Source organism: Pezoporus wallicus, unplaced genomic scaffold (genome assembly GCF_028554395.1).
Source record: "Pezoporus wallicus isolate ANWC-B61680 ecotype Strahan unplaced genomic scaffold, APGP_CSIRO_Pwel_v1 contig_3952, whole genome shotgun sequence".
Classification (NCBI taxonomy): domain Eukaryota; kingdom Metazoa; phylum Chordata; class Aves; order Psittaciformes; family Psittacidae; genus Pezoporus; species Pezoporus wallicus.
Genome location: NW_026635034.1, coordinates 8,565,744 through 8,590,285, shown reverse-complemented (window position 1 = coordinate 8,590,285; position 24,542 = coordinate 8,565,744). Strand labels below are relative to the sequence as shown.

The following is a 24,542-nucleotide window of genomic DNA, read 5'->3' as shown; positions in this document are numbered from 1 at the left end:
AGTCACTTACTGACAGTAGACTTGATGTAGTTTTAAAAGTCACTTAAATTTTTACAGTACCTGGTAATAATCAGAGCTCTGTTTTGTGCAATGGCATATATACATTGGAAAGATTTAAACTGTTTATATCCACATGGCAAGCTTTGACACAGTGCTTCACCAGTTGCAGTTCTCAAACATATGTCAAGTATGTGAGGAGTGGAAATGGACCTTATTGTGCAAACATTCATGCAAACAGACCACTGTGTAACAGGCCTAATACAGATATGGAGAACAGAGCTCAGATTAGCTAATGGCTCAAATTAGCTAACAGCTCGGATTAACAGGTCTATTGTCCAAATGTGGACAAAATTAAGTACTGTAGAAATCTGAGGACCAGAAACACTATGTGCAAAGCATATCGGAAAGAATATACTTAAAATACAATGGGAAATAATTCAGCAGGCTTGCTTACAAAAAATAAAAAATTATACTGCTTTTTTTCTTTCATAGAATAATTATGGTAATCATGTTTCTGAAATTCCAGCCTACAAATTCAACGCTATATAATACATTAAAGGAATCAGAGCAGCATGCATGTTCCATATATCTACATGATTTTGTATAATTATTTCAAAATTTGAATGATAAAAGTAATTTATTAATTCCAACCTTGTGAAAAAACTTACTCAGCGAGAGACCTATAATTATGAGACAGAAAATCAGAGAGTAAATTATCACTATGAAAATGCTTTTCTGTGTGAAATAAGCAAAGATACGTACTGTGTATGAAAGACTAGTTTATTCCCCCCAGAAAAAGACCCTTCAGTGTAGTCCTTCTTAGAGTTCTTGTACAAATGAGAAGTGCTTGTCCAGTGAAGTGCCCTTTTTGGTGTTTTATGATACAGAATGAATAAGAATGAGATTTAACCTTTTTTTCTTTTTTTTTTTTTTTTTTTTGGAGGGTGTGTGTGGGGAGAGGTTCTGTTTGGGCTTTTTTTGTGTTAGTTTGTTTTTCCTTCTCCCAAGAGCTCTAACAATTTTCTAGTTTAAAGGTTATGGAGATGGTAGAAGTAGAAGTTACGTTAGATATTCCAAAGGTTTATACCACTGTGTCACTGATGTGAGGTGGGAATTTTCTGTGTTTAACCAGAGGAGGTGGAGATGGGTGTTGCCCCTGGCTCCTGTGTAATACTAGTGGTAATTTTATATATCCATTATCTTATTCTCAGATGGTCTTTACCAGGATGCTTACAGATCTTCTCTAGCATACTCTGTAGCACAGTGTTGGCTTTTAAAAACAGTTATCTCAACTATTGTTTTTACCCAGTGCTCTGAAAATTATTATCCTCAGTAAAATCTGTCTGACACTGTAAGTCTTTGGTATCAAGCAGAATGGTATGACAGCAAAACACAGTAAAGAAAAACGTTTGAGTGACTTCATATACAAACAGTTTTTGTAACTTAGATATGTCCTAAATATTTTAAACTGTTTCTTAGTCTTAAATTCAACTTTGATATTATTCATACAGATGTTTTCAAAAATAGATACTTAGAGCTTTTGCAATAGTCAAATACTGCTAGGTCCAGCTTCGGGGAGGTGAGGGAGAGGGGGACACGTGTAGTCCTGGAATTAAACATGCGTCAGGCTTGTTCTTTTGTTGACCCCCAAACCTTTTAACTTGCACTGTTTGAAAAGCAAAGCATAACATCATCTGAACTTGGTTTTAAAAAGTAGCCAGGAATCCTGCATATATTACTGCATCACCTACCAACAGGATTATTTTATTACTTTGAAGTTGTGGCCAGAACCTGGTTCTGCTGCGCAGGCAGAAAAAGTTGTCAGTGAAAATTGTAGCTATTTAGGGGCAACAAAATGTTTTACTCTATATCTTTGCCTGGAAATGATGTGTATTTCTTTGTTGCTATGACTGAGAAAGCCCTGTAACTTTACTGCTGATCCATTTTAGTCACCCTGGTTCTTGTTTGTGTTTCTTCTTGGTGTGAAAACCATCTCCAGCAGCGGTTGCCTTTCTATTGGGTGCATGGATAAGTCATTGTTTTTCTGGATGTTGTTAAGGCCTCTTCCTTTCATTGTCTGTACTCTGCAGCGTCTCAGAAGAGTCACCAGAATTGCTTTCATCATTACCATAGCAATAAACTTTCCTACACAGCCCCGAGGGCCAAATCCAAAGGGTTGGAAATAGCGCGAAGGAACCTGCACAGAATAACATGAGGAATAAACTTAAAGATGACTTTTTCTTCATAAAACTTGTGAAAATTATGATTGAAATTTGTAGTAGAAGAATTCTGAAAAACTTGTGGAAAGAATCTCTTAAGAGCAATTACTGCTTTCCTTTACAATGAACAACCCCTTCCACCCAGGTCAGATGAAAATAGAGACACACCTAGGAAAAGCATACCATTTGAAATGCTAAGATAGCAGTGACTGTAGGGTTAAGCAGTTGAATTCTCCCTGTGTGTTTCAGTCTGTTCGTCCTGTGAACTACAGGGATTTTTTCCACAAGCTGTGAAATAGAGTGAAGCTTTTTGCTCTTCAACCCATATTAAAGTTCATTAAAAACATTTTTCTCAGAAAATGTTTATTACAAAGCTCATAAATATCTGAGAAACAGGCTGATGCCTTGTCTAAAGAGAATGATAAAGCCCTGAACCTACTATAATTGTCACTGAAAAGCTAGCGTTCCTGAGAATTAATTTGTCATAAAATGTAATAGTAAAAGTTTTATTTGATACCTAGCAGTGAGATAACACAAAATTATCTCCTGTCCTATCAGCTAAAATGTGAAATGCAGGGCTCCCAGAACTGTTGAAGAATGCACAGCCAGTTTCCTACTTCTGTTGACACTGAGTAGATCAGTTATCCAAAGCAGCCAACAGCATGAATAGTACTTACTGTTAATGATTTGCAAAGATAATTGTTCTAAGTAAGAAAAAGCAAGTCTGGCTATAAATAAATTCATTTCTTGATCTGTGTAGTTTTCTTTTAAAAAGTAAGATATTGGCTGTCTTCTGACTTCCTATTTAACCTAAGAATAGCGTAGAAAATTTTGCTTTATATTAAATTGTCTAGGAAAGTGTCCTTTTCTTCTCATTTTCAGACTGAAAAGTGTTCTCCCTTTAAAGTTTTTCAAATAAACTGGGCTGTACTTTTAAAAAAAAAAGATAGGTAAATGCAAGTGTTTATAATACAGAGCAAGTACAGCAGCTGGCAGTACAGCACAATGGCAAATGCACAGCCTGGGAAAATGGAAAAATGTTTGGATTCCAACAATGCCCATCTTATCATAAATAATGGTGTGGGTTGTTATTCACTTAGAAAACCGTGTGAAAATTGTGCCTGCTAGAATAATTATGTGGCAAACAGAATGCATCAAGTCAGATAGAAAATGTGTGGTTAAACATTTGGTCAAGGGCAAATATTTTTAGAAGCAAAATGTACTTATAAAATGAGCAGGAAATCCATTTTGAAAGAAATACTTACAATGATAATAATGGGTAGCAAAATGGAAACAGTTCCCAGACAGTAGTTATTTCAATGAACTTAATCACTCTTTTCTTGAATTTTCTACTATGACTTTGTTCTTGATCTGTTGTTTTCAGTACTGAGTGCAGTGTTTGCTATGGGTAATCAAACAGGAGTTTAGAAAAGTTAACCAGGTTGTTTAGTGCTCATTTCTGTGTGTGGCATACATGGTACTCCAAGATGTTTGATAGGGTTGCACATAGGTAAAAAAATTCACATATTGCTTTTGATATCGGACTCGGTAATGTAGACTAAAGAAAATTCTCATTCTTTGGGGACTTAGAATATAACTTAAATGGGAATGCTGAGCTAAACTGGGACAGAGTTACTCAACATCTGCACTGCTGAGCTGGTTCAAATTTAGGATTTTAATTTTGGTCTATATATGTAATTTGATTTAGAATTTAAAAAAAATAGGTGCTAGATTCTCACTCTCTCGAGAATTACTATACTGCTTCATCTCTCCAGAGAATCCTCGCATGGCCTCAGTGTTTTGTGCTACTTGCATGGCTGTAGCTCCTGAAAGACTCTTTATTTTGTCTAGTGTTAGGGGATGTAATGGAAACTATGCGCGTCTTTGACAATTTTAATCAGAAATTTAAATTAAGATGTTTGGGAAAACTTTGGTTTTGATTTCATAATTATTTTTTAATTAAAAGGCACTTTGATAGGAAAATATCTGCCCAGCTTCAATAATAATGATGTACAGCTAACTAGGCACTTAGATGAAGGGAAAGCAGTTTTACGGTCACAAAGTTCCTGATCAAAATGAGAGGAAGAGACATTATCAATAAATAATACCCAATTTTCTATGAGAAATAAGATAAAAAACTTACATTTTTCTCAAAATTTTCAAGAGAAAACTCATTTGGCTTTGGGAAGAATTCAAGCTTATGCATACGTCCAATATTGAGAATAATGTTTGTCCCCTTTTTCACAGGATAGCCATCAATTACATCATCTTGTAAAGCTTTTCGCATGATCAAGTCCACAACTGGCTGGTACCTCATGCTCTCATAAATGAAATTCTCCACAACTTTTAAGTTCGGCATGTCATCACTCTGTATGTCTCTGTCACCTTGTGGAAGAACGCAAGTAGTAAAGATTTTGGTTAGGAATTTAATAGCTTCATTGTACAGCTACAAAACATTTTTGGAAGGTTCTCAGGTCCTGAACTGCAGGAAGGATCCAACAGCTTCTAATAAGTTTTATGTAGTCTCACATGTTTTGGAAATCTGGTATATTGTTCGTCAGTGTAAACCCTAGTTCATCAATTTATTATCTTCTCACCTTCTTAAGATCAGTCTTTGTTTTGCTTTCTTGTCAGTGACAAAAGTCCTTCCCTGACTTGTATGGCTGAGAACAAGACACAACAAAGAAAACTTCTGAGAGCTGACAGCAAACAGAATCTGGGAATACTCTGCAGATAGGAGAGAACTTTATGGGGACCTGAGATTTTCACCATGTGGTTGTTTGGCTGGATGTACAACAAGGTCCTACTGTGGACTGACTATTTCAGTTACCCTGAGTAACTTCCTCCCAGCTTGATGCCATCAGCAGCAGTGTCAGTGCCACAGTGGACTGCTAGTGGGAGCCTTACTTTAAGTTTCAAGCCACAAGCAGTTAAAGAACTACAGGGAAGTTTATGTACAGCGGTAGATTTCCAGCATACAAGGCAGCTTTACTACCTCAGTTTTGGCTTTTTTTTTCTTAAGGAAAAAGCAACAATATGCTACTGCCTTGGAAATCAAAACTATCAAAAGGAAATAGGAAAGATGAGTACTTAACTCTCACAAGGACAATAAAATAAGGCTTACTAAAAGAACCTTGTAAAAAGAGTAAAGGAGTTGTTACACATTTTTCAGTGTTTGACCAGAAGTAAATCTTGAGTAAGAATGGGTGAAATTAGATTCTATATTACTTCAGTGCAGGCTTTGAATGAAGTCTAGAGAAGGGGAAGAATGAAAATTTGGAGTATCTTGTGTTTTGAATAGTTAATAATCAGTACTTGGAAGCGACCAGTTTGCTATACAAATGGATGACAACAGAATATAATTTTAATTTTCTGTAATCTTTCCCTTCTGCAGTCATAGTGAAATATTAGGTAGGTTCTGGACATACACAGAGAAATATTGGTGAAGTGCTTGAAATTAGTGTCCCCTTTTGCTATTTCAAAGTAAATAGAAAATTTCAATTAAACCTACTGGGCTGAAACTTATGAGCACTGATTTTCTGTGCTGTCGCTGAGGATTAAATATAGCACATTCTTTCTAATAGATTGTCAGTTCTGATGATTCCGATTTGAAATTATCTCGTGAATTACTCATTTCCTTTCCTTTGACCTTGAATAGAATCTATTGCATAAAATGGTAATTCATGTATTTTACAGCAAATGCTTCTAAGAAAGCAGAATTCTCATCCTTTGAATACTCAAAATCTGATCACTGCTGAAGCAAAATTATATTCCCACATCACCGATTTTGCATCTCCTGCTTACCCATAACAGTTTCAATTTCTCTCATCATCTCCTCTTCCACTGTGGGGTGCTCTGCAATCAGTATTAGCATAAAGAAGAGAGTCACCGATAGAGTATCAGGAGCAGCAATCATCATCTCCAGCACACACTGGTTCACGTTCTCGGCAGTCAGATCCCCTCTGTTCTGAAAAAAAAAATTGAAATTTTGGAGAAAGCATGGATTGCTGACCTCTGATACCAACAAAGGTCCCACAGCAATAGAATGGGAAGGGTCTAAAGTATCTGTTTTAAGCAAAAGTAAAAATCCTTACGGTCTTTCTATCTCACATTCATTTTTTTTTTTCCTTTGGAGAAAAACAGAAACCTCATGTTTTGATGGGTATGTATTATCTTACTGAAAACAAGAGTTTGCTTTTAGCTTGTATTCTTACTGATTTCTTGCCTTTCCTCACAGTTGGTGAGCTGTCAGAGATTATGCAAGATAGAGTTTACGTAACATTTAGAGCCTTTGCAACAAAATGCAATAGATCAAGATAAACTACAAGGTTTAGGGAAAGAGTGGAGGACATTCAGGGACAGATGCATGAGTTTTTAAGGATGTTGTTTAAGCCATTAAAAAAAAAAAAGAAAATATCAGAAAAGCACCTCTTCCCAAAAATGCAAGTATTCAATGTTTGAATCACTGTTAGGGACTCTACAGAACCAGGTAATTTCTATATCCCTCTCTGAAGACATGACTTCAGATAGAAATATAAAGTTTAAGTGTCAGTCTGTGTTGTTATTGCCAGGAATGTCAGAAAAATGAAAGTTAACCATATTTTGAGTACATTGCCAATACCTGTGCAAATATCAACTGGGATGCAAAATCCATGTGTTCATCCAGCTTTTCAACAGTGGAAAGCATTTGTCGTTTCTGTTCTATTAAGATTTCCATTGCTCCTTTCAGATCCTTGCTGAAAACAGATGAAATCCAACATATTGATAAATATTTGCAGACTTCTAGTGTGCGCTAGGGTATGACCAGAAGCATAGAGACTATACCAAGGAAAATATCTAAGGACAGCAGAAATGAAATATTCTGAAGAGTGGCTATTCAGCTCTCTGCAAACAGAATAATACTAAGGGAAGGTGTATTTTCTTCTTTATTATTAAATAATTGCTTACTGGTTTGGGCTAAAATCTTTTTATAGAATAGGCTGAAAAGGACGAAAATATGTCTGTATATGCTACTGACGGAGTTTTTAAAGATTTATAAACATTTCCAAAGAATTTGTTTATTTCCTTCTCTTTTATACTCTAGTTTATAAGCTAATAAAATGAACTTGGAGAACATGAGGAATAATTGTTGGAAAAATTGGACTATCTTGAAAGTAGGGTTGATCCAAATTATTCATATTTAAATAATACCGTGTCAACAGTTTGTATTTCAGAGGTGAAAACAAAGCAATGTCCAGCAGTTTTTTTATATTTGGGATTTTCAATTAGCAATAGATGTGTAAGCAATGCTTTTTAAAAAGTATTTTGAAAAGTTTTTGAATTAAATCCTCAGGCCTTCCCTTTGTGCTTGTTATTGTTGGGATAGAAAAATTTACTGGCTTTGAAGGGGTAAATAGATTTAAAACCTTAAACCTGGTAAAGTTGTTATTATTTCTAACATCTTCTAGGTATTAGAAATAGCAAGTAGTTCTTTTTGCAAACTTTATCAGAAGAATGTCAGAAGTCATCATGTCCAGAGGTAATTTTTTGCATTGTGTTAAGTCTAGTGATCTTTATAATTTTTATGCAATAGAAATTTATCAATAAGCCCATTTTAATGGGATTGCTTTTGAAACATAAATATTTGCCTGCAGGGGCTTCTAGTAATAACTGGGCCACCACAGTTAGCTATTATTAGAATCACAGGGTAAAGCACTATTAGTGCCATAATAAAACTAAGAAGCAAATGTTAGGGAAATGAAATCTTGTGTCTGGCTGGTAAGAGTTGTCAGTCATTTTAGACAAACCTCCATCTTTCCTTTAAAGACTTTATGTTAAGTAGCACTATCAAAACAATTTATTACACATGCTTTGTAGGTAGTAGTTTCTCTCACTAGATGGAATCCAAATCCAAAATGAACAAACTGGTTGCCAGCTCTTTTTATAGCCGGTCCTCTTGGCAGAAGATAGAGAATGGGATCATAAAAATAGAAAATGCACTTTGTATTTTTGAAAAGAGTAAGATGGCAAAATATATTTGTTCCTAAATAAGGATTAAAAAGATTTGTTCCTAAGGATTAAAAGGATTTGTTCCTAAATAAGGATTAAAAAAAAAAACCACCTTGAAATGGGTTATCATGCTGAATACCAGGTTTTAACTAAAAAATGAGTGGTTGCCTCAAAAATGTATGCTGAGGGAACCAGTAAATAGAATTATGTTTGATGATGAACTCTTCTGGGACAGTCATGGACATAGATGGTTTTCTTGTTTGGATGAGCTGCAGCTTACTATTTGACAGTCTTTAACTCAATGGCAAATGGTAACTTCACACCATATGATGACTTTTCAATGTCTGTTTTAACTTAACCTGTGGTTTCAATTTAATTTCACATTTCAGCTGGTATTAACTAATATTTTGGTGAGTAAAATAGGGCTAAATAGACAACTGCCTTAACTTGTCCCCTGAGAGAAGCACATTTAGCATTGTGGCAAATCTTGTTCTGATCCTATCTTACCTCTGCAGACATGGGACTTCCCCCAGTCACCTTTGCAAGTTTCACAATTTATCCTCAAAAAGTCAGAGGAAAACATCAGGGAAAATCTGAGTAGAAAGAAAGAATCCTATGCAAATGATTTGTAAAACTGCTGATACTTACGCTGCCTCTTCGTATTTCTTGCACAGCCAAGAAATCTTAAAAAAGAAGTCAGGCTTTAATAGAAGTGCTTGCCAAGCATCAAAGTAGTTTTGAATCTTGAGGACAATGGCGCTTTCTGAAAAGAAATGTTAACAAAAAGCAGGATAAAATACAAGCCTCAATAGTCAAATATCAAAATGCTTCAAAATAAAAATAGTAATAAGGCCCTGTTGCCTACTCTAAGTTCATGGGAATTTGATAAACAGTTGTTTTTAATGGTGGTAGAGAATATTAGAAAACATTTGTAGCACACTGTAGAAAAAGTATAGATCTTTGTAAAGACTCTTGGTAGCTAGCTAAAAGGAGACGGTTGTGTGTCAACCAAAGCCAAATGCCTTCCCACAGGGGAGCAGAACAACTCTTACAGCATGTTGAAATGGGTAATTGAACATCACAATGTTGTTTCTGTCACATGGGTTTGAGGCCAAAGAAATCGCAGAAGACAAACTGTCAGGCAAACTTTTCAAGGAAATAATTTAGTTTGATGGAAAGACTTCCTATTCTTATACGCATATAATATTGGTATTGCACCAGTTCAGTGCATGAAAAAAACTTCTCTAAATGGTAATATTTAAGGTGAGTGTGACAAGCTAATGTATATTTTTATTCATATAAGATTCTTTCTATAACTAAAATGACTCATTTATTTCAATTAATAATATGGTGATATTAAAGTCTGTTCTTGCTCTGTTTTCTGGAACAAAACTGGTGAGTGATGTCAGTGAGTTTTCCTTGGACATGCGTTTTAAAGCCACCATAAAGTATAAAAATAGAGCTGCTGGTACCATCCAAAGGAATCCCGAGAAAAAGCTTGTTAGATGTGTCAAGCATGATCCGTCTCATGAGATTCAACACATTGATGTTTCCTACTTCAGTGGTTACTTCCTCTAATTTGTCCAGGTGATTAATTGTTGATTCAACACAAATTGCTATCATGCGCACAAGACCAGGACCAGACAGAGCTGAAATACATGTGGAAAATGATCAAAAGATTGGTTAACTTTTGAACCTTCTTTATAATTAATCAATTGGCCATAAAGGTGTCAATACGATGTAAAACATGACCATGTGAGTGACTTGTTTACAGTCATTCTGAAACTCAGGGATTTATCATCTTACGAAAGAAAAATGTAAACATTTTGAGTTAAAATGGCAATGAACCTGAAGCCCAAACATGCCTTGCATCCTGCTACTTTATCTCACAAATTTAATGCTAGGTTCACACCACATTAATGGAAGATAATTTGCCTCAAGAACATTATTCAATACATGTTGAGAAGGATTGAATGTTTGTAACCAAGAAGAGGGGACGTCTGTTCTGTAAATAGAAAGGACTGGTAGTTCTAGGAATAAGTAGAAAAATAAATAAATGAAAAAATTCAAGTCATCTTCAACCAGTACAAAGTTGCTGATATTTTTCAATAGCAAAATCAAACAGAAAGGCCAAGTTTCATGGAGGACCACAGATATATCAATAAAAAAATACAGAAAATTTAAACCAGTGGATAATTGATTTCTACTAGGTTTGGCTTTATTTTTATTTTCAGATTCTGGAATCACTGTCGGGAACTACTGCAGTCTCAGCTGGTGAGACTCTTTTCTGAGCTGTGGAACTTGCAGCACAAGTGTGGTGGTTTTGTTAGGAAGGAGATGGTTCTAACTAGTTGCTGAAAATCTTCAGCATGTGGACAAGAGGAGTTAATGCAATTTCCTATTTGATTTCAACTTAGTGATGTTAATTAATTCTTTTTCTGTTACTACATTGACTCCTAGTATATGACAGGATTAATAAATAGATTTCCTGTGAAATTTTCTAAATTAATTTTGAAATGACAGCTTTTTTATTTTTTTCCCCAGTTAGAACTGAAGCTAGAGCTGGGATAGGAACACCCAGCAATATTTATGGAAGTGCAGTTGAGCTAATATACCTGCTGGACTTGAAATATAAAACATTTAAAAACACATCTTGTAGGTAGCATTAAATTGGATGAGATTAAAAATCTGTGAAACTATTTCAGAAGCATTTCAAGTAGCACACCAAGCAGGGTAAGTGTGAAAAAAGGTGCAATAAAATAATTCTATGGATATATAAAGAGAACTGATTTCTGTAATTTAAGTTTGCAAAGGACAAAGAGCATTTCAGAAGAGATAGTGATGCAGTGAATTAATGCACACTGATTTACCTTTGGTGAAAAAGGGTCGAATTTCTTTCCAGTGTGCTGGGTTGTTATTGAATATGATCCCATTTTCATACATGCCAATGCATTGTAATCCAAGCTTGCTCCCAAATCGAGAAACATAATGCCAGTGTTTCATTACATGGAACACACTTGAGGATCTAGGAAAGAAACAGAGGGAGAAAAAAGCCCAAACCAAAAATACTGCTTCATAGATTGTACACAGACCTTTCCTACTGTCATTCTATAGCTCTGAAGTAGACTTGCAATCTTAATTTAGTAGGACACATAATGCTTGACCTTAAATGTTGTTCCTTTCACATAATTAATAATCTTACTGAGAAATGCCTTCGAATTGTATATAAAGCAATCATGTATTCTGTTCAGATTTAAAACTATTTTTAAGTTAAAATGCAAATGGTTTAAAAAAATATTTCAATCTGAATAGTGTGTATATTCAAGCAATGACCAATGTCACATATTTCAGAAGATAAGGAGTAAGTATTTGACAATTGCTAATTTCATGATGATGTATATTAAATTACAGCTATAATTTTATAGCTATTTGGTCATTCCCAGACACATGCAGAAAGTATAAATACATATGTACCATTTAAATATGCAGCATCACAATATGATTATGTGTGTGGGATAAATATTCCTAGACATGTTAGGGAAATCAGTGATATATACGTTTCTTTTTACAGTTGACTAGGTTTATTTACACAGGCTGGCAAACAGATTGTAACCAGCATTATTGCTTTAAGATACAATTTCTTTTAAAGGGAGATAGCATTTTAGAAACAATGACATGGTAAAAACCTGATCAAATGAAATCCAAGAAAAAGAAAAACAGAATAGAGACTGAAATGAAACAATATCCTACTTTCTTTACCATGTGGCATATTCAATGGATCAAATCCCAGACTTCTTACATGGGTTTAATTTGTTTTTAGAGTGAAGCAGAGTACATATGACTTTTGCTGTTGACTTGGGCAGTGCTGGGTTTTTACCCTAGTTTTGCATGACTAGAAGTAAAGTTAATCTTAAAGGCTTTTTGAGCATTCAGGGTCATTATCTATATTTTCATGAGCATGAAAAGATGATGTTGAATTATGATAGCTGTGCTGAGGGCTGGAAAGGTGCAGGTTGCTCATTTTGCTTCCCTCTACATAGGAGACCCAAAGTAATGTTTTAAGGGAGGATTTTGACATATGACCTTGTATAAGCATATCTTCCCTACAAAACTATTTAATTAAGTCTTCCAAAAGACAACATCTGCTGTAACGCAGACTGCAAGTCTTTCTCCCTGTGCATTAGTATCTCAGTATGATTAGATTTCATGGTCAAAAGTCAGATGACATTGGGGAAAATAGTATGCTTCTACAAAATTCAGGTTATGTTTAGTTTTGCAGTGCATTAGTTGATATTTGCAATTCCTGTGTAGAATAAGAATGTAAATAGTTTTCTTGTCATGTTTACCTCTTTTTATTGAGGTAAAACCAGAGATGAAGCTGACTTGATTCACATGGCAAATCCTGTGACAGTCTTCTATACTATGGTGTCTTTCAAAAGCTTTTGAGTAGTGAAAGCTGAGTACAGATTGATTGACATTGCTAATAAAAAGTTTGTGATTCTTCATCAGTTACAAGTGATAATAATTTTTAATTTTTTGGGTTTGTTTTTCATGGCATAGCTCATTTGCACCCAGAAGATCCAGTGAAAGCATAAAGCAACTTTTAACTACAGCTAATAAAATGACAGACTGCAGTTATGTTTAATACTGTGTATAACTCAAGTCTGTGAGTTCTTATTAATTGGGTACATTGCTTATAATCCTATAACACTGCATTTGCTTAATTAACTTGCTGAATTGGGACTATAGTCTTCAAACATTACTCCCATTTTAAGGAGAAATTTAAGAACCCAGGGAAATTTGGCTTAATCCTGCATTGCATCACTCTAGCTTCCTGTATAATACATAATCCTAATGTTCAATGGAATAATAAGAGATGGTAAACATTTCTTATGGTTGAGCCACAGTGCTTAATCTTCCTTTCCACAAAGAAAATGAGAGAATTCCCATAGACTTCAACAGCAGGATCTTTAATGAAACAACAGATTAGGGAAAAGTCTGTGAACAGCAGGATGTAAAAGGTTGATGTTAGGATAATTTTTGAAAATAACTTCAATTTTACTTTAAGAAAAAGTTAGCAAAGAGGGTGTAAAAATATGAAAAAGCTCTTGATATTATTAAGGATAGAAAATGAGGATTTACTTGCTAATTATATATGTTTCTTCACCGCTGATCCAAACTCTCACAAATTCTCCATATGTCTTATTGTAGTAGTTGCAGGCATTACCTACTCCCATCCAAAGAAATCTCCCATGTGAAATGAGGGGACCGATTCCCATACAGTATCCTGGCCCTAAGAAATAGGGTAAGAAAAGTTTGGTCTCATAAGTGGTCACTGACAAGAATAAACCTCTGAGCATCACCCATTTGAAAGGAGCTTTTAGACATGACAGGCAAGGCCTGCATTGGGGAAACTTGCCCCTGCATTGTGCATACAACTAATGACATTCGTTACTTTGCACAATTTCAGACTGCTGCTTTGAGACTGCTTATGTTTTAGTTTTATGGTTACATATTAGAAAGAAGATACGACTAGAAAAAATGCATATGGTTTCTAAATTTTTAACAAATCCTTAACTTTTGAAGAGTTTTAGCATATTGAAGGATGTTTGGAGAGGATCTTCTCTCAGAATTTCATTCAGTTGCCTCTGCATTTGTTTAGGATTATTCTTGTCAAACACCTTTGTGAGATGTGTACACTGCTCTCATTCATGGAGTAATTGCATTGAATCTAATGAAATATAGGCTGAATCAGTAAGGTCTACCACAAACCCTCCACATTAAAGAAGGGGCCCTCAGAAAAGGAAAACACTTGGTGTTTTTCTGTTCTTTAGGGTCTTTGGTGCCAAACATGGAAAAATTTATTATCTACTAAAATCTGAACAATTTCCTAGATAAGGGTTTTATGTCTAGTAAAGATAATTTAGAAAACTTGAAACTTGGTGTATAAAAATAGTTTATAATGCACATGAAAATATGAACATCTAGAATTTGTAAAATGGTATGATATCTTTCTAGCATATACATAATAAATCAGAAAACTGAACATCATATACTTACATAGCCAAGCCAGGTTTATTATGGAAGTTCTGAGGTTAGAGTGAGCCTGATTTGTTTTATGAATTCTTTGAAAAACTGTATTATTGAAACTGACTCTCAGTAAGTTTTGTTGGCATGCAGTCATTACTCAGCATTACTTTCCCACTTACATTCAAGAAACAAAAAGGTAATTTACCTGGTATTGATGAAGCTTCTTCATGATTCCATATTAGAAATAGAAAGCACATGAGAATGAGTACGGGCACTGTGGCCACTGTCATCGTATCTGGTACAAGGCTCGTGATGTTGTAGTGCATTGGATTCAGAGTTTCCAGTACCATCTTTTCCAAGAGATCCTGCTTTTCTTTAGGGAGAGAGAAAGGGAAAAGAGGCAGAGTTTTTCAAAGCTTTCTATTTTCAAAGATAGATTCAGCTTCAGTTGGTACCTCTCAACCCCTTTGTAGGTCTTGTAAATGAGCAAATTAACACTTGAGGTAGCCTCACTTTATACTGAGAGTGACGACTGCCGCCTGGACTGCTTGCCAGGACAAGCTGCGTCACAAGTCAAAACAGACATGCAGCAGAGACACTCTTTTTGTTTGGACCATAACAAAGCTTTCCTGACCTTGATGTTGAAGCATAGTTTTGGATACTTTGGCTTACAGATCTCTTATCTCTGATACTGACTTGGCTGGCCGATACTGAGGTTTACTCCTTGAAATTTGGAACCAAAGCACAAGAAATTAAGCTTTTAGCACGTGTGGAAGCCTTGAATGAGTTAATTCACAAGCTTTTGTCTCTGTTAGCTTTTTTCTTCCTACATGCCTGTAGTGTCAGAGTCCTTGAATTTTCAGATTGACTACAGTAGTTTTTTATGATGCAACCCCAGGTTTTTGTTTGAAACAATGTGTTATGGTGGTGGAGTTTTTGTTTGGTTGGTTGTGTTTTTTTTTTTCAATTGTCAACCTTTGTATATAATGTATTGTATTGCTCTATGGTTCTGCTAAATAATTTGAAAAATATAGTGTATGCCATGAAAAAAAAAAACACCAAAAACAGAAAAAAAAACCCACAGAAAATGGGATCATGGAATTTCTGGTACCATATTTTTCCTGAGGTAGTAACGAGCACTTGGCACAGGATAAAAAACCCAAAGCAAATGGACAGGCCTGTTAATGCAGGAGTAGAAGGATTCCTTCAAAGTTGTTTTGCATGTTTTTGACTTAAATCATAAAATATGAGAGATGACTGTACCTGAGAAGGAAGATATTTTTCTGTCAATGATAGCTCACATACAATCATAGAATAGTTAGGGCTGGAAAGGACCTTAAGATCATCTAGTTCCAGCCCCCTGGCCGTGGGCAGGGGCACCTCACACTAAACCATGACACCTGGCCTTGGACACTGCCAGTGATGGAGTGTTTCCCACTTCTTTGGGCAACCTCTTCCAGCACCTCACCACCCTCACAGTAAAGAACTTCTTCCTTATATCTGATCTGAACTTCCCCTGTTTAAGCTTAAACCCATTACCTCTTGTCCTGTCATTATAGTCTGTGACGAAGAGCCCCTCTCCATAACCACAGGCAGATTCTTGTTGAATCTGCACAGTAATTTAACAAAGCATCTTCTTACTTTTGCTCTGACAGTAATTAAGAATAGATTTGCTTTGGTCCTTGCAACAATAGCTCAAAATTGAAGGATGTGTCCACTTAATAGGAAGCTTTTCGTAAGTTTACTTTCAGCAAATGCTTTCTTGTTTATCTTGTGGTTTGGTCTCAGCTTGTAGAATAAAGTAGAGATTACTTTGTAGTAACTGTCAGTGTTATATTAAACTAAGCCAAGTATGTGATGGATGTTTTTTAAATAGTGAGAAGATTGGTAATTGTGGTCGAAGTAGAGAATCAATAGAGTACAGGAAAAACCCTGGGGAAGGGAGCAAGCAGTGGCTCAGAACTTTGCAAGTGCATGCAACAGTCCACGATTTTGGATGATTGCTACGCAAGGCTGCTGGTATTTTGATCCAAAATGACCATGACACAGTATGCCAGGTGACCATTTAGAAACATGTATGATATTCCAGTAGCTAGCAGTTACACCTCTTGTGATATGTACATGGAGACTCTCTCCTGTCTTGTCCGTTGCATTGTCCTGAATGTTGTAAAAAATGTGTTTGTAATCACAAGCGTTTTTTAATCCTATAATGGGATTTACTAGTTTAACTGGTGTGCTGTTGTGCACTAATGAGGCTTGTCCAACAAGGAAAAAAGCTGCCTGTAAATTTTCTTCAGTGCTCTTTATTACCACACCAAACATGTGCCTGTATGTCTATTTAAATACCTGTATTAGTTTCAGTGCCTTTCACATGAGCTTACAGCATTATTGAAGGAAATAACTACGCTTAGGGCACTTATTTTCATATTTTTTTTCTGCTTTCTCTCCAGATCTGGATGAACTTCATCTTTGTACTTCATTGCAATAGATAGGCTTTAATGTTTATTGGCTTTTGTTGTTTGTTTCGTCTCCAAGACATTCTGGTATGTCTGTACAGTACTTTCTCTGCCTCATATTCCCTATGAAGAGAAGTATTTAGGTGGTTATGCATTTGGTATGAAATAAAAACACCTATGTGTACAAACATGAATCCGTGAATATTACATCTGTAGGTTAAGCCCTGCTTAGAGTTCAAGGTACTGGTATGTTTGCATGGTGTACTTTGCAAGCATGAGTCTCCCCCTTTTATTTACTAAAAACTGACCCTGAGTTTTGATCTTGCTCAGTTCTTAGTTACTCACAGCTAAAGCTTATCTTTGCTTTGACAGAATTTTTTTAGTAAAGGAATAAAATATTTTTTGCTGTTATATGATATCCAATACATCAGTGCTGTTAAATTTATAATTTTTATATGCAGGATCATGTGCTCATGTAGGTAAAAGGTATTAAAGGCACTGTATTAAATCTAAGTCTTTTTTATGAGGCAAGTTCTTTGCCTCATTTCAATGAGTACGATCCAAGCACTTTCTGGGTTTGCATTTCTAATGCTTTTTTGTTTTAATTGCTAAAGCCAACCAGACCATGAAAAATTCACCTTAAAACTATTTCAACTGAACTGCTCATCTTGCTTGTACCCATTGTATTTTTTAAGACCTGTCCAATTGCTCTTGGTAAAAACTCAGCCAAGTAAGTTAACACTGAATAGATTGCAGAAGTTTAGAAATGGAGCAAACCTAGAGTGCCCATTGTTCACAAATGAAGCTTTAATTGCTCTTTCTGATTTTGTCTTGAAACCATAATTTTCCTTTCCGTGAAGCTGCTTGAGGTATATGTTTCATCAGAGGGATTTGTTTCTTCTGTTATCTAATAAAGGGGTGATTGAGACAGGGTGAAAAAGCTTTGAAAATCAGATTTTAAAAGAGAAAAGAGATTTATACTAAGGAGGTGCTTTTGTGACAAAATACAGGTGATGTGCACAGGCTGCCTGAGCTGACAAGAACTGTGGATCTTAACAGCTGGAAAATCATCTGCCAGCTGAGGGCCTTTAGATTCCTGGTCTGTACGTCTTTACTATAAAGCTCTGTGAGAAAATTCTAGGCTTTTAGATGTTTTCTTACAAAAAGTGGTATGATGGATTATGACAGTCCACAGGAAAGAAAAAAGTGCATATATGTAAAGGACAACTCCGTTTGACCCCTTTTATTCCAGTTAAAGCTTTGTACTTAATCATTGTGTCAATCATATTTTATAACTGGAGCTGAAAACTACTCATGATTTTGAGCAGGCCCTCATGAAACAGTCTGAAAATTCCTGAAGAATCATTTTTGGTTCTTTTCTCTGTAGCAGTTCCTCTGTCAGGAGAGACACAGGGAAAAAGTCTGCTACTTGTTATAAATCCCCAAATGTTAGTGACCAATACTAGCAGTGTCCGAAGAAGTGACATAGGTTTATTTAAACAGTTTGGAAAAGTAAAATTTTAAATAGACTGATTTCACATGAAAATAAATCTATTGGCTTAAATAAGTCCAGGAAGTCTTTATTTTTCCAGATAAAATGTTGTAGCCTTCCTCTCTTTCTAGAACATGGTTCCACATATTGTTTGTTTTCCCTCAGTTAAGACTGATGGTTTCATGCAGAATGTGAAGGTTCAGCCTTTTACACGTAAGTATGTAAACAGCTTTTGGTGTACATTCAACAACCAGAAGGCTACTGTCTAACTAGGTAAATAGTGATTTTCTTATATTTGTTCCATGGATGCTGCCTGATGTTGCAATAGTCCAGGAGGACTTAGACAAACTGGGGGCTTTTGGGATGAAAATAAATGAATTAATATTCTCCAAAGCTGTCTCTCAAGGACACCAGGGATTTTAATGGGGATTCAAATGACAAACCCTGTTTAGTTCTCTATCAGAGTGAACTCCCATGAAATGTGTGTAGTGTAGGGAGTGAATCATCACCAACTGTTTTGCTTGGCAGATCTGCTCCCATTGTGTCACGGTGTTTGCTAATGTTGATATGGCCTAAAAGGAACACGGTATCTTTTGAGAAATAAAATAGTTGGTTTTAATTAGTTTCAGACATGTAAGTGTCTTGCTGTACTGGTAGTAGAGCAGTTAACATAGGATGAGAACTGTCTCTGATTCTTAACTGCATGTCAGACTTGTGTAATGGAGCTTGTGCTGAAAGAGATCCACAGAGCTATTTTAACATTGCCTTTAAATTGTGGATTTTATTGCAAAGCCAGGCATTCTGTTCCCAGCTGTTGAGTAAGCAGTCATATGTGGAACTACTGTAAAATTGGTTGCATTTGTGTGGAACCTATTGTAAGAGCCATTAAGAAATAAATCTTTTTGTTACATAGTTACATTTCTTTTAAGCAATTAATTAATTTGAAGTGGATAATTATCCCCAGGTGTACAGCATATGTCACATAAACCTTGACACAGAGATTGTCTTGTTCCTTTGAAAGTCTGTGGGGTTTAAAGTCAAGAACAGATCAAAAGGCTCTTTTAAACTTGGGATTGCTTACTGCTCCTTCAAACTGCGCTGTGCAGTTATTCTGTAAGCATCAGATTGCGTTTTTACTCAGTGACACCCTAGAAATTGCTCTCTGATACTCTGTGGCCTTTTTCTAATGCTGTAATTTTTCAGGATGGAACGGGGATGTCACTGAGAGATTTGTATCACGATTTAGTGGTCATCTGATGTTGCGTTAGTCTTGTTGTGACGTTCTTTGACTATAATATTTTTTTGTTCTTATTCATTTTTCACTTGCTCTGAATCCATGCTTTAGTGAGCCGATCCTTTGGTCCTGAAGATATCTGTCTTCTTATAGATGTTTTCATTTGTAATCACAACGTGCAGAGCAGCATTTTAAAGTTGGATGTTTATACTACTCTGCTTCTGAAAGCACTCTGACTTGTTTTAGGTCCGTTTCCTACTTTTAATTCAATCCTTTGCAACTCAAAAAAAAAAAAAGATGTTTGTGGTAGATGTGAACGTTAGAGAATGAATGCACTGTGTATAGTTATCTTTCTCAGACATTTCTAGCGTTTGAGTCAGTGGGCTAGAATTTGTGTAGTTGTAGAGGTGTATAATACCAAAGTGCTAAGGAAATGTATTCTAGCAGGGTTCAATGATTATTATAGCCTTGTAGAACAATCCCGTACCACTTGCTTACTATGAAATCCGATCTAGATGGCACTTAGAATTTTATCTGTTGTTTAGGTTAGAGGAGGAGGAAGAGGGGAAGGAAGGGGTGACAGCTTTCAGCAGAAGCTTAGAAGTGGGAGTTTAATAATGGTAATCCTGGTGATCTAAAAGGGCTTTTCACAAGTAAAGGAGGAGGTGGGAGCCTAAAGTTGTGTCAGAGGGCAGGTGAGACGGAAGTGCAGAAATATCCATGACTATGCAGTTGTCCTGAGTTGAAAAAATGTCTGTACTGTAGGTAAAAAAAATTGTTAGATTTGATGGTGCTGCTACTATTTGGAATTGCAATTGTCTTCATTTTAGTTGAGCCTTCTTATGACATTGTTCTCTTGTTTCATAGCTGGATAGGATCTATCCCTTGAGTATGTTTCTGGTTTTTTTTTTAAGTTCTGTCAGCTGCATTCAGTATCACTTCTAAAATGCTGTTGAATACTTGTTATATGTTAATGGTGGCCACCAGTGGCTCATACACAACTGTAAACAACAGTGGGTTTTTCTTATCTCCCTCAGTGGCCACAGAACTCAACTTCTTGTCACCCCTCTTACTTAGTGTACTGTAAGCTTTCAAGGTGCAGACGAGGTTTTAGTTGCAGTCCTGTTGTAAATGCTGACATTCCTATTGTTTGGAGTCTGTTTGCGCAGTTAATTTTCTGAGCACTAACTTGTACCAGCATGTGTGTGAAACTTAACTGGCCAATGCAAGTTGAACCCACTGACAGGGAAATAAATACATTAAAAGTATCTTCTATGACTGTAGGACTCTATTTGAATATTACTGTTTGGATAACTGTAGTAAAGGCAGTGCATCTTTTCTGTGCCTTTACATGGTGGTACAGCCTTCATCTTGTGAACTTAAGGCATCTTTGTGCCTACCGTTCCAGGTCATCTACTGAGATGTGTTTTGGGTTAAATTAGAATTTGTAACAGGGATTCATTTATACACACATTTAGGTTTCATGGAGGAGCTGTTTGAAGCCATTGTAATGAACCTGGAGCGGTAATTTCTGCAAGGTGATGGTCAAATACATGTCCTACAGGCTGCTCTTCTCCTTAGGTTTTATGTAAGTGATTTTTCTGGTACTATGGAGCTCCAAGTCTTGCCTTTAAACGTTGCAAAGAAGTTACTGGATCATTTTAGTGATCCTTAATGCCCAAGATCTGATGTTTCTGACATATAACCAAGTACCATCCAAGATGATGAGTTATTGCTGAAGTGGCTAAATAAGCTTTTTATGTTGCTGTTGATCTTAGAGCTTAGTGAGCTACCAAAATAGAGCATATATAATATATTGTCAAGTCAGTTTGGGTGTTGTCTTTGGGACTAGTCAGTGAAAGTTCTGATATTATGAAAGTCTTGATTCAGATGTATCATTCTAGAAATGTCTAGTTTAGATGTCTAAATTGATCTTCAGAGGATGAATATTCACATCCTGAAATACCACTTTCCACTGGAGTGTTAAGCCTTCAAAATAACCAACAGTTTGTAAAACCATGATTGCCTGTAGTGAGCAAGACTTGGAGTGAAAAACCTGTAACTAAAAATCTGTAGTAATTTCTCTCCTTTCTGATCAGTGTCCATACTATTTTCTTGCAGCTACTTGTACACCATGGATATGTGAGGCAAGGTACTCTGTGTGCTTCCCAAGTAACTGTACAATAAGGGGGTTTGCTTTCTGAACAGTCTGTAATTATATGGTTATTCTTCTTTCACAAGAATGGTGATCTGAAATTCGAACTTGGACTATGCCCTATTCTGAGGTTTTAATTGCAGTCTGGTGTATGATTTGGAAAAATAACTTGCCAGTTTAGTACCATTCACAAAAGGTCTCATTGTTGCTTAGGAACCAACATAATGTCCATGAAAAGTACTATCCATGTTAGATAGTAAAAAGCTTTCATCTGAAACATATATCTGTTCTGCTTCAGGAGAGGTATCGGTGCTTGTAAGCCATCAAAAAATGCTATGGAGATATGCAACCTGCAGTATTGGTAAACATATACTGCATGTCTATCTCAGTGTTTCCTTAGAACAACATCAGCTCTGATTAACTCAAAACTAACCAGAAAACAAATTGTGGGGAGAGAGCTGAAACTTCTCTCTAACATGTTTTTTATCAGACTTCCTTCTTATGAGTATGGCAAAGCACACCCGTATGAGGAAGTTTTCTGTATGTAGTTACTATGACTTTGCTAGTACTATAGGGTTGGTGGTTTTGTTTCTAATTTGGCTAATACAAGGCAGCTCTCTCTGCCGCAATTGTGCCTTTGCTGTAGTATTTGTCATTGCTAGCAAATACTTTGACCAACTTCAGCAGAAGTTAGTTGACACAGAAGGGACCACTATATAAGAAATGTAAATTCTATCAAAGTGTGTAAATTAACCCAGAAACAAATTTATCTGGGTATTTGAAAAAACAACACCAAAGAAGAATGCATGACTATGCTCATTTCCTGAAAAATGCTAATTTCCCGAAAATTATTTTATTAATCAGAAATTATTACTAACTAAGATGTAGTAGCCTAAAGAAAGATAACCCTTTTTCACAGCAAGCATCAACTAAGAGGGATCAAGCTATGATAGAATTAAAAGATTATCTGGGTCAGTTCCAAACTTGTTCTACCTGATGAACTTTTTCTAACCTCACTCATGATCCATGTTTTCCTGCTGTAAAAATGATGCTTGGAAATGTTGGTTTGTCCAAATTCACTCATTTTCCAACTAATTCTGCATTGCTTTACATCATCAACAGTTGGCAGTGTCCATTCTATGCTATGAATTCTACCCTAACTTTGTCATGGTCACATCCTTTGCATGAAATGTAGTGAATGGAACAAAATCCACTTTAGAGTAGCTGGAATGAAATCGGAGACCACAGAAACACTGAACAGGTTAGATTTATTATTTTTTTTTTAAATCAGTGGAATCTGTACCTATAAAACCTAAAAAGTTTCCTTATTTCTTGATGTAATATAAGACAGTTTGACAGGGTGAATGAAGAGAGCACTTTCTAAGGAGGACTATTCTGCAAGACCATATTGCCATTTTTTAAAAGAAGAAACTTTGTAGGATACTTACAAATTATACAACACATTATTGCCATTATAATGCCAAGAATTTGTTTTAAGACCTGCATATATTTTACTAAGACCCCCCCCCCCTTCATTTAGGTAGTGACAACGTATAATTTACACAGTTAATTACAGTAACTCACATCAAAGCAGCTCCAGAAGGTATACTTCCCACTCAAAATAAAAAACATTTCAATAATGTCCTACTCACACTGAAGAATAATGGTCAAATACGAATAAAAATTTTACCTGTGTTCTCTTGTTATTTCTCAGTTTTTACCAGCGAAGAGTGCTATCTTTGTTACTGATGTGCTCCTTTTGAAGATCTGAATAGGTTTTCTGGTGATCACTCTCTGTGGCATCTTTTATGCAGGTGCTTCTTGTTGCTAAGAGATCAGTTGCTTAGAGATGGAAGTTTGTTTTTTTTTTTTTGTAATAGATCAGGGGGCATTGCTATTGAAAAGAAAATTTTGTAATTTCACCTCTAGAGCTCAATGTATCTCTGCAAAATAGCCAGTGACAGAAGTGTACCTGCCTAATGCAGATTAGAATTGTAACTGGAGAGTAAACCGGAAAAATAAACAAAGTTTTTAATTAGGTTCACTGGCTCTGAGAATTCAGGTTTGTCATTTAGCTGCGAGGTGCAACTAGAAGAAATGTTAATTCTTTGCCTAGCATATCTAAATGCATTTTTGTTTTCCAACAGAAAGGAAGAGAAGTCCAAAACTTTTATCTAAAATTGAGATGCATAGTGCTGTTGATAAACTCTTTTTAAGATGCAGTCCTGCACTGACATTGGAAAGGTCTTACTGACTGTCTTACGTATTTTTGTATGTAGCTTCATTTATATTCCCAGTAGGTTTGTTACTGTGAAATTACTTTGCAAGCTAAAGGCTTGTGCTTTTTGATCCTTCTCTTTTTTGCTGTAGCCTTGGCCAACTTGAACAAACTTCATTTACGAAAATCCAAATATTTTCAAGGACTGCATCAAGTAATTACAGGAATCATAGAAATAATGACCAGAGGTCTATAGGAAAAGACAATGCTGTTATTAAAAGATGAGAATTACACAGGAGTATGAATAAGGTACTTGCGCCTGTTACTTACTGTTTTGAAACAGCAAAAGAAATCCAGATTTCCTGAATTTCTGCTGTGGGAAATCTTTTGCTGATTTGGCTGCCTCTTCTATAAATACACCCCTATGAGTCCAAAGAGACTGCTTTATGAAATAGATCAGAAACATCTTTTTTGCTTATTGCTCTCAAGTTTAGAAAATCCAGTCGCTTGAGTCTGTTTTCAGCAAGGCCATGTTATGTCCTGTGGCAGGAAGACGTTCTGCATCCTTGTCTTTCACTATCAAGCACAAATGTAAAAGATTCCCATAAAATGATTTCATTCTTCTTTTTCCAAATTTACTCAATGCTTCTGTATTAGCATTTAAAAAGAATAAATAAAACAAATTAGAGTACTTATAATAAGAAAACCCAGCTAATGGGTAAAAGGGTCTTATATCTGAAGGACTACGAT

At 35.8% G+C, this 24,542-nt stretch overlaps 2 protein-coding genes across 4 annotated transcripts in view; one reads left to right on the top strand and one right to left on the bottom strand.

The window, feature by feature from the left end:
- GLDN (gliomedin) overlaps positions 1-24,542 on the top strand; it is a 99,035-nt gene that overhangs the window by 35,426 nt on the left and 39,067 nt on the right. The window contains exon 1 of one of the 2 annotated variants that reach the window (XM_057397380.1): positions 7,719-7,737. The exons of the other annotated variant lie outside the window; for it this stretch is intronic. The gene's annotated coding sequence lies outside the window, so the exon portion shown is untranslated. Of the gene's footprint in view, positions 1-7,718; positions 7,738-24,542 lie in introns of those variants that run through there. 2 annotated transcript variants of the gene reach the window in all.
- Positions 1,814-24,458, bottom strand: LOC130592787 (aromatase). Of its 2 annotated transcripts, none has more exons than XM_057397368.1 (10): positions 24,123-24,458; positions 14,443-14,610; positions 13,350-13,500; positions 11,078-11,232; positions 9,680-9,856; positions 8,856-8,970; positions 6,841-6,955; positions 6,024-6,186; positions 4,363-4,604; positions 1,814-2,197 (listed from the first exon to the last, which is right to left on the bottom strand). In XM_057397368.1, the coding sequence occupies exons 1-10, from the start codon at positions 24,256-24,258 to the stop codon at positions 1,946-1,948; spliced, it is 1,674 nt and encodes a 557-aa protein (XP_057253351.1). In that variant the 5' UTR covers positions 24,259-24,458; the 3' UTR covers positions 1,814-1,945. The 2 variants fall into 2 exon arrangements, with proteins under 2 accessions (XP_057253351.1, XP_057253356.1); XM_057397373.1 differs by lacking the exon at positions 24,123-24,458 and adding an exon at positions 23,265-23,401.

Excerpts from the sequence above, each read along its gene's own strand:
- LOC130592787 (XM_057397368.1), bottom strand. The coding sequence starts at position 24,258 with ATGTTTCTGATCTATTTCATAAAGCAGTCTCTTTGGACTCATAGGGGT. Across the intron at positions 11,233-13,349 it reads GAAACATATATAATTAGCAA|ATCCTCAAGTGTGTTCCATG; the intron begins GTAAATCCTCAT and ends TTTCTTTCCTAG. Across the intron at positions 6,956-8,855 it reads AAGAAATACGAAGAGGCAGC|CAAGGATCTGAAAGGAGCAA; the intron begins GTAAGTATCAGC and ends ATCTGTTTTCAG.